A 10,925-nucleotide genomic window follows, 5' to 3' on the forward strand; every position below is an offset into this window, starting at 1 on the left:
TTAAATATAGTAGGAGGTTCTTTTAAACGAATGGATGAACTTCGACAAGCTCAAGAAGAAAAAGTTCAAGAGGCCCTAGATATGGGCGAGATTGAAACTAGTAAGGGCTTGAATCAAGAACTTGGTCTTGCTAGAGTTGATAATACTCGTTGGGGTTCACACTATAAATCATTTAAGAACTTTATTAGTATGTTTGGTTCTATTACTGATGTCCTTGATACTACTGTTGTTGATTCTGAATCTGTTGAAGAAAAAGCTAGGGCAACAGGATATCTCAGAACTTGTCAAACATTTGAGGTTTCTTTCATATTGCACTTACTGAGAGATATTTTAGCAATCACAAATAATCTTAATGAATCCTTACAAAAGAAAGAACAAGATATTGCAAATGCTTTTCTACTTGTTAAAGTGGTGAAAAAACAATTGCAAGATTTACGGGATGAAGGATGGGATCCACTTATCAAAAGTGTGACTGAATTTTGTGTCAGGTATGATATTTTGATACCCAATTTTAATGAGTTCTATGTTAATTTTGGAAGATCTCAATGAAGACTTGCTGATTATACTATCTCACATCACTATGACGTGGAAGTATTTTTTAAAATTATTGATTGGCAACTTCAAGAACTCAATGGTCGTTTTAATGAGGTGAGAACAAATTTGCTTTTTGGGGTTGCTTGGTTGAATCCTGTTGACTCATTTTCTAATTTTGACATAAACAAGATTTTGAGAATGGTTGAATTATATCCTGATGATTTTGGTAAAAATATAATGGTTACCCTCAAGAATCAGCTAGAGACTTATATTGTGATGTTTGTGATGTTGATGAAAGATTTTTTAATCTAAAAGGACTTGGTGACCTTTTCGAGGAGCTAGTTAAGACCAAAAAATACTTTAATTATCCTCTTGTTTTTCGTCTTGTAAAGTTTGCATTGCTCCTGCTGGTTGCCACTACAACAGTTGAAAGAACCTTTTCGGTAATGAAGTTGATCAAGAGTAAATTAAGAAATCGAATGGATGGTGATTTCATGAGCAGTTGTATAGTGCCTTATGTAGAAAAAAATACATTTAATACTGTGTCTGATGAAAGTATTATGAGTAGGTTTCAAGAAATGAAAACTCGTAGAATAATACTGTAATAATATGTTTTAGTTAATTAAACTTTGCTTTGTTTTATTTGTTGCGTCTTTATTTTTTATATATTGAACCCACTTGGTAAAAAGTCTGGGTCCGCCATTACTTCTTGTGATTATGGACTACATTATATATTCTTATCCATTGATGTTGTTGAAATGATAATTATGATAATATGAAAGTCATGATATTCGTGATGATTCTTATGTTGTTCATAATGTTGATGAGATTGAATAGAGAAAGACAAGATGTGGAAGTCTTGCATTCACACATTCATTTATGTACATTGAAGATTTAGTTGCAGTCGTGTGTCGTGATGCAACGTGTTGCTGAATTTGACTAAGTGTAAACTTACATGAGTATGCATTTGTATTTCCTCTAAAATGAAGTGTCATAATTGCATATTATCTTTGATTATTGTAGACACCAAATTTTGTCCCTCCCCAAAACTCAATTCATCCATTTTACCTCGCGTTATCACACACCCTCACTCATGTGATTTACCCTACAAAAATACAAAAAAATAAATAATAAAATTTTGATAAATCTCTAACAAATTAAATCCCTAATATTCCCTTATCCTAACAAACCTTATCTCAACCAACTCACATCACCATATACTCCTTTACACATTTTTTTTTCTTTGAACAGAATTTCCTAAACATATATTCACTCACATACAGAAAAGAAAAGGGAGAGCATATCACAATGGGGGCCCACAGAGAATTCCACAATACATATATTTACTCATCATCTTCATAAAAGAGGGGGGACCATACATGGAGATCTCACGCCATTAACACACACAATTATCCTTACACATACAGACCACCTTCATCACAGAAATACACCCATCCTCACCGGAGAAAAACACGCACAAACAGAGCACGCACACACAACCACCTATACCCGATCGAAAAGAGGGAGTTTGAGCAAAAATAGAGAGACGCAAGGAAGAGGGAAACAACAGAGAAGTATTAGGGAGGTTTGAGTGTGGAAGAGGAGAGAAATTGTGAGAAGAAAGAGGAGAGAAATCAGAACTAAGAATGGAGAGGGGGAGAGAGAATCGAGAAGCAACGTGAGAGAGAGAGAAGACTAAGAGGTGATCTTTCAACGAAAAAACCATCTCCTCATCGAAAAACGACGTCCCCCAATCCCCCCCCAAAAAAACCACCAAAATAAAATATTTCCTGTCAATTCCGGCGAGCTTATCATCGGGAATCTCATCAGCAACCAATAATGAACGATCCCCACCACGCTAGCTTCAATTTCAGTTGGGTAACAACAGAGTTTCAGCTTTGAAATTGAGAAGAGAGCGTAGCAGTGGTATCGGAGTTGAGGTTTCATTTTTTTTTAATTTTGGTCTCTGTTGGAAATAATTCAAAGAATAGCAAAAGTCGAGGATGGTCGATTAGGTTCCGTTCGTGGTTTATGGGTTCAAGAGGCCCCCGTCACTGTTGAAATTTATTCAAGTTAATTGAAAATAAAGCGCCCAATTGAGGTCCAATTTTTAACTTTAGATCTTTCTATTGTTATATTGTTATGATGTTTTGAATATCGACTTGCGTAATTCGTGTTGATTGATGCTATTATTTTGATAATGTGATTGAGGTATTTTAATTGTCTGAGCTTGATTATTTGTTTTCGTATTGAGATTGGTTATTCATGTGAAAAGAAATTTAGGGCGGGAATTTAAAGATTGATAAAGTGCTTTTTGGGTTAATTTTAATTCATTGATTATGTTAAATATGTTAAAATCATTATAAGTCAAAATAGTTAGGCAAACGGTAGATTGGGTAGGAAAATATAGGAATTGTGAATTGTTGGATGGTTTGGAATGGTTTGTTTATTGTATTTGATTCAAGTGTATTCCATTTGGCCGGGGAATGCCCCAAGGTTTCATGTATTTATTCACTGGGAAATACCCTGACGTATCATATTTTCGAAGAAGGTTCATGATGAAAGCCCGAGGCATCGGGTAAAGCGCAAGTGCGTAGTTCAGGATTAGTATAGGTTAGAATAGGATTTATTTTTCGCATTTTTTCTTATTTTTGAACTGTATAATTGGACTGAACGCCATATTTTGTATTTATTTTGTTTTGTGTGTTTGATTGATTATTTTATGTGTTTTGTGTTTATACATTTGTAATGTCAAAATTAGCCGATACGCTCCACCAAGCGACCGTGGTCGAACCACGGAATCGAGGGGTGCCTATTCCCTCGGTCAACAGAATTCCTTAACCGAAATCTCTGTTTGCAAACCAGTTTTAAAGAGTCAAACCATTTTGAAAAGGACTTTCCAAAGGTGACTTGGCACACCTGATTATGCCAAGTGGCGGCTCTAAGTTTAAATGTTAATAGTTCTTTTTGAAATAAATTTTTATTTTTTTGGTCGCTTTACTAATTAAAACCCTTTCGAACTTTAAAATCTAAATATTTTGGTTGAAAAAAAGGGTGTGATAGCTCTGGTGAATCTACTGGGGACTTTTCAGCATTCGAGTTTATTTTTTGGAGTTATATCGGCTTAGTTTGACATTATGGGTGTATAAACGTGTTTGTGTGATTGTTTGTATCGTTTTATCATTATGGCGTGCTTACGTGCTCTTTGTTTACAGTTTTACTTATGTGTTACTGCTTTATATCTAGCATTATTTACATAACCCGAGTCAGTTCTTTCTGCAATAATTTCTGTAGTACATGCTGTGTACACAACCTATAGTTGAGTCACCCTTATATTAGGAGGGGAAACCGTCGGCTAGTATGGAGTAGGTGGACAGCCAAAGCAGCCACTATCGACCATACGCTCTTTCTAACAGCCTTGTTAGTGAACCCCAGCGTAGGTCGGCCTTTTGGTCATACTTATGTGCATCATATTGAGACTTAGTAGGGCCCATTGGTCCTTTGTAGGAGACTCACCTCCTAAGCATCCCTATGTGCTAAATGTTGCATCTTTGAGGGTAATGTGGTTATTTAACGGACTAATTCGGGGAAAACATGTGTTAGAATTCAGGTATGTTTGAAAAAAAAAAGAAAGAGAGAAGAAGAAAAAGTAAGTTAAAAGGGTTTCGTAGCTTTTAGTGTTCTTTATGACTTTTGTTTTTCATAATTCAAAAAGATTTTTTACCTTTTGCACTCATTTTGTCAAAAACAAAAACATCAGAAAAATTTTTCTTTGTTTCTTTAGTAAGCTTCCATAATTTAAAATTTTCAAAAAAGGTTTCTTTTAATAGGGGCTTTTTATAAAAGAAGAATTTAAAAAATATGGTAGAAGTTTTGTAAATTTCATGTAATGAAAATACCAAAAAGATTTTTTCTTTCATAGTTGTTGGTGTCATTTTTATGTGAAGTGTCAAAGTGAAAACTCAAAAAGATTTTATTCATCTGTCTTTTTCGTGTCTCTTAAGTCCAGGTTTAGTTTGTTATTTAGTCCTTAATAGTCCAATCTGGATGAACTACGTACCCCTGATTCTCCTCTCTCAGGAATGAGATACGTAGGCAGCCTATTGTTGGTTCGGGGATCTTATTTGAAAAATTCAAAAAAAAAGAAAGATTTTCTTCACTCTTAATTAGAGTAGGTGTTTCATATACATCTTTAAAAGAAAACTACAAAAAAGATTTTTCCTTTAATAGGTTTAAGTTTCTTTTTCATATGAAATTCAACATCGAAAATCCAAAAAGATTTTTCTTTGGTAATCATAGGTTTCATTTTGTACAGGGAGTTTAAACTTGAAAAATGCAAAAAGATTTTCGTCAATTCTTTTGACAATTTGTTATTTCTTTTTCTTTTTAATGTTTCAAGAAAAAGAAAAAAGAAAGGAAAAAGAGTTTAGTTGGCCATTTTGGCAAGACTTCATGAACTACACATACCTGATTCTCCTCTTTCAGGAGTGAGATACGTACGCGCCCCTCTTAAGTTCGGTGACCTTTTAAAAAAAATAAAAAAAATGTTTTGAAAAAAAAAGTGTTGAATTCTAACGCACTTGCTATCTCTTGTTCAATTAGTTTAAGGTGGCTGGGTTGTGGCATTTTGGACGGTCCTCCATATTGCACCAAGTCATAGAGAAAGTTATGGCCAACAAGGATACCGAGTATGTTGTCACTGATCAGATAAGGAGTTCGGGAAATGAGAATTTGGAAGCTAATGAAGAGATTCGGAAATTAAGGCAGCAAATGATAGAAATACATCGATCTTGGGCTAATGGGTTGCCGCCTCCTCCATTTCCCACTGATAATCTGGAATATCTTTCTAGCTTTCCTACAGTGTCACATACACAGTTTCCTATTGTTGTTGACACGTTACTACATGCATCAGGATCTACTCAGGGGCAACACTGTCCAAACACTTCCAATATTCATTTCTTCACTTCTCAACACAAAGCTACCATATGCTCGGATCCACCCACTGTTCATGTTTTTGCAGCACCACCCCCACCCGAAGCTCCTACTTTTGAGGTTTATCCATAATTTGATCCTCCCCATTCTGCGAGAGATCCTGTATTGAATATATTTTCTGATCAACATCATGCTATTGAGCCCACATTTAAGTCGACTAATCCTTATGGCTACACTCACCTGCCTGAATTTCCTCTTAACACTGAGAAGCCTGTTATAACAGAAGAACAACAGAAAATGACCAAAAAATTAAGAAGTTTGGAACTGGCTATGAAAGACCTCTAGGGACTTGGAGAGTACAAAAGTGTCTCATATAAAGATCTGTGCATGTTTCCATGGGTTCATCTTCCTTTTGGTTTTAAAATGCCGAAGTTTGAGAAGTATGATAGACATGACAATCCTGTAGCACATTTGAGACGTTATTGCAACCAACTAAGGGGAGCTGAGGGGAAGGAAGAATTACTCATGGTATATTTTGGTTAGAGTCTTTCAGGCCTAGCTTCGGAATGGTTTGTTGACCAAGACATCGACAAGTGGATTAGTTGGGATGACCTAGCTAATGAATTTGTGCAACAATTCCAATACAATATGGAGTTGATTCCTGATGAGAAATCCCTAACTAATATGAAGAAAAAGAGTACTGAGACTTTCATAGAGTATGCGATTACATGGCGTGAACAAGCTGCTAGGGTGAAACCGCCAATGAAAAAAAGTAATATAGTGGAGGTATTTATTCAAGTGTAGGATGAAACATATTATCAACACTTATTACCTGCATTAGGCAAGCAATTTATTGAGTTTCTCAAAATGGGAGAGATGATAGAGGATGGAATTAAGACCAGTCGCATTATGAGTTTTGCAACATTAAAAGCAACTACTCAAGTAATTCAAAAAGGTTCGGGAAGTCTTGGAGGGAAGAAGTATGAGGAAGATGCATCTGTCATTGTAGTTGGACAATAGGCACAGGCAAGAGGACCACACCATCGTTACCCAAAGGCTCAAACCTAAGTTTATGCCCAAGCTCCACAGAATCTTTCTCAAAATCCATTATACTCTATTCCCTTACCTCCATATCCAATGTACAACGTACAACCCTATGGTCAATTCCCTTCTTACCCACAATGGTGTGCACCAACTCTTCAGAGTTATCCTCAAACTCCACAAACATACCAAAGCCCTTCTAGGCTCGATTTTCGATCAAAGCCAAACAATGAAATGAGGCAAAAGTCAAGAGATAGCTTCACACCAATTGGAGATTTATATGCCAATTTATTCCATAGATTGGTACAACGGGGCATGATCACTCCTTTTCCTGGGTTTACTCCTGACCCGCATTCAAGAAGTTTTGATCCTAATGTACGATGTGCATATTATTTTGATGTTCAGGGTCACAGTATTAAAGATTATCATTCTTTGAAAAGATAAATAGAAAAGATGATTCAAGACAAATTGATTATTGCGCAGAACATTGACAGTGAGGAAAGCTCTAGTCATGCTGATATATAAACCAGTGGCTAAGTTGTTAGGTTGAGCAATTGAGAAGTCACCCCTCTCCCTACTAGGAAGAGGTCTGGTAGTTTGTTTTATTTTTTTTTTCTATTTTCTGAATTATTTTAGGGTTGTAGTTCGGGATCTATCTTGTTTTGTCACGTTGTCGTTATGTTCAAACCCTTCCATCTTTCATTTTAACTGGAGTGTCCCTTTTTTCCTTCGTGTTTTAAATTTGTGTTAGTTGTTTGTTTTCCTTACATAGCCTATTTTATGCTGATTCTAGTGATATGACATGCTAGCAGAATTTTCAGCCAGATCTTAAAATCCAGTTTAAGCATGAACATTGAATCAAAGGGTTAAAGTTAGAATAGAGAGCATCCAAAAAAATGTATAGAGTGCTGAGACATTTGGTGACAAGTTGAAATCTTTGAAAATTAAGGCAATTTTTTTGAGAATCACAAGAATCACATGGTCATCAATTTAAAGACATGTTTCAATTAGGTTAAATAGTGTCTGCATGAACAGAAAGAAATTTAGCTCCACGAAATCATGAGTCGTTCAATGTGAGGAATGTACAATGAAAATAGAGTTGTATGCTAGAAAAACGCAGAAGAATTAGTGATGCATAGACTTAGTCAAAGTTAAAGCTTAAAATATGTCACAAATGATCTTCATCTTTCATTTTCATATTACATTATATGTACTTGCATTTTTCAAGGATTGGTATGATAAAGACATTTCATTCTGCTATCCAAATATTGTGTCATACTTTGTTTACCCCATTTGGGCCTTAGTGTTATTTTATTTCATATCCCTCTTTTGGAATCAAGATAGAGTCAGCAAAGCTCAAAAGAAAAGTGTCGAGCAAAACAATAGAGTCAGAAAAATTTCAAAAAAAGAAGAGAATAAAAAGAAGAAGAAAATATGTCCAAAAAGAAAGTAAATAGAAGAGTGTCAAGGAAATTTGAGTCATAAAGGTTTCAAAGAGAAAAAGAGTCAATAAAAGAGACAAAGAAGAAGTCAAAATTAAGTAAAAGAATAAACTGCCAGAACTATGCGTGACCTGATTCTCCTCTTTTGGGGGTGAGATACGTAGTCATGAGGTAATCCTCATTGTCTGAGTCGATTCCGAAAGTTGTAAGTCTCACTCCACTTCAAGTGTCGTTTGGGCCCCATGCCATTCTTTCTTTCTAACCTTATCCAAAAGCCAAGTTACAACCAAAGAAAGACCTTCAGATCAATCTTTGAGAATGTTAAGGCTAAGCATGCAACGGATGTGATGATTCATTTTGGGAACTACTTGTATTCCTCAACATAAGGAATCAGGAGAAAAATGAAAATGAGAGAGTCTTATTAGTGAAAACCTTCACGGGCACCGTAAGATGATGGTAAGCTGAGAGAGATAACAATGAGAGAGTCTTATTGGTGAAAACCCTCACAGGTACTTTATGACGATGGTGAGTTGAGATAAATGAAAATAAGAGAGTCTCATTAGTGAAAATCCCTCACAGACACCATAAGACACTGGTGAACTGAGAAAAGAGAATGAGAGAGGCTTGTTGGTAAAAATCCTTCAAGGTGTCACTAGCCAAATGAGGTCTTAAATGCAATTGACCTAAGGAAACAACTCAGTTTCATGGCCATTAACTCAAGAAGAATTGGTAGAAAGTTTGGATGGAAAGATCAGACAACTTAATCCAAAATGTATGGCATAATCATTAAAGTTGACTGTCATTTTTAGATAAATTTTTTATTTCCTTGTTTTAAATAGGGACATTCATTGTCTTTTTTTCTTATCTTTATTTTTATTTTGTTTTCTTGAGTCAGTTGTTCAAATAAAAATCACTGTCATTTTTTATCTTGTCTTTTGAGTCAAGTCCATGTCAAAACAAGTGAGAAAAGATTTCAAAACTGGCTACCGGCTTCTTCAATTGTACAAAGCAAGACAGAAAGGCCAGCGTATGAAAGAGATATAATTGTGAGCCAAAATAAAGCATGCAGGAAATTTTTCCAACAGACAAGTCCTGGAACCTATGAAAATACCAAGGTTCAAAGGGTTTATCTGAGAAGCATGGCAAAGCAGAAATACTGTATTTATTTCAGAGTCACTCTTAATAATCTGAGTTTGGGTCAATGATGCAGTGAGTCAATGACATATGATAATGGTTGAAAGCAAGATTAAATGTGATAGGGGCAAGAGCGATTGCCGCGAAAGCTAAAGCCACAAACCATCCACTATGTTTTTAAACTCACAAGTTTTCTTTGATGAAACAGGAAATATGTTTCCTTCAAATCAAGGACTTCAGAGTCTAAATATCAAAGACTGTGATGCCTCACTTCCACAAATACAGGATACAAGGTTGCTGCACAGGTTTGATAATCAAAGCCATGGTAAAAACTCATCATCCAATATCTTTAGGAGACACACTTCTTTGTCCAGATAATTCAGGTTTCATTTATTAGGTGATGCACTTCCTAAATTGAACCTTCACTCCGAGAAGTCACACTTTCTAGTTGAGTCCTTCCACTTAACCCTTAGGAGACGCACCTCCTTATCTGAGTAATCCAAGTTCCATTTATTGGGTGATGCACTTCCTAAGTTGAATCTTCACTCCTAGAAGTTTTACTTTCTAGTAGAGTCCTTTTACTTAACCCCTAGGAGATGCACCTCCTTATCTGAGTAATCCAGTTTTCATTTATCAGGTGATGCACTTCCTAAATTAAAACTTTACTCCTAGAAGTCGCATGTTCTAGTCGAGTCATTCCACTTGACCCTTAGGAGACACACTTCCTTATTTGGGCAATTCAAGCAGTATTTGTAAGGAGACGCACTTCCTTGTTTGGGTAATTTAAGCGCCATTTGTAAGGAGATGCACTTCCTTGTCTGGATAATTCAAGCAACATTTTTGAGGAGATGCAGTTCCTTGTCTGGATAGTTCAAGCAACATTTGTAAGGAGACACACTTTCTTTTTTGGGTAATTCAAGCAACATATTTAAGGAGACGCACTTCGTTGTTTGGGTAATTCAAGCAACATTTGTAAGAAGACGCACTTCCTTGTTTGGAAAATTCAAGCAACAGTTGTAAGGAGATGTACTTCCTTGTTTGGGTAATTCAAGCGGCATTGGTAAGAAGACACACTTTCTTATTTTGGTAATTCAAGTGGCATTTGTAAGAAGACGCACTTCCTTGTTTGGGTAATTCAACCGACATTTATAAGGAGACACACTTCCTTGTTTGGATAATTCAAGTAATATTTGTAAGGAGACGCATTTCCTTGTTTGGGTAATTCAAGCAACATTTGTAAGGAGATGCACTTCCTTATTTGGACAATTCAAGCAACATTTATAAGGAGATGCACTTCCTTATTTTGGTAATTCAAGTGGCATTGGTAAGAAGACGTACTTTCTTATTTCGGTAATTCAAGTGGCATTTGTAAGGAGACGCACTTCCTTGTTTGGGTAATTCAACCGGCATTTTTAAGGAGACGCACTTTCTTGTTTTGATAATTCAAGCAACATTAGAGCCCTCCCAAGGCACAGGGCAAATAAATGGAAAGTCAAACAACAAGATGAAAAAATTAAAATTCAGGCAACAAATTGAAGAAATTACAAGTCAGGAGCCTGCCTGAAGAATAGGGTGATGAAACTCAAGTCAAGAGTCCAAAAAAAAGCTGCATAGATAGGGTTTTTGTAATTTTATTTATGTTTTAACTTATAATTTTCATTTTTGATGTAATGACAGAGACGCGGATCAGAACCTCGATGGAACCTCACTCGACTCTCCAACTCGGTATAGTCTTTCTCCTTCCAACCCTTTAAGATACATGTGACTTAATTCCCTTATAACTTGAGTAGATAAGATGTCCTAAGTCAAGACTTGGTCGCCCTTGTTTCTTTTGTTTCTTTC

General features: G+C 35.8%; 1 protein-coding gene across 1 annotated transcript; it reads left to right on the forward strand.

The window, feature by feature from the left end:
• Nucleotides 1–30: 30 nt before the first annotated feature.
• On the forward strand, nt 31–5,598 carry LOC107861760. The gene is made up of 4 exons (XM_047412813.1): nt 31–488; nt 552–760; nt 850–996; nt 5,447–5,598. The coding sequence occupies exons 1-4, from the start codon at nt 31–33 to the stop codon at nt 5,596–5,598; spliced, it is 966 nt and encodes a 321-aa protein (XP_047268769.1).
• Nucleotides 5,599–10,925: the final 5,327 nt, after the last annotated feature.

This window comes from Capsicum annuum, chromosome 1 (assembly GCF_002878395.1).
Source record: "Capsicum annuum cultivar UCD-10X-F1 chromosome 1, UCD10Xv1.1, whole genome shotgun sequence".
Classification (NCBI taxonomy): Eukaryota; Viridiplantae; Streptophyta; class Magnoliopsida; order Solanales; family Solanaceae; genus Capsicum; species Capsicum annuum.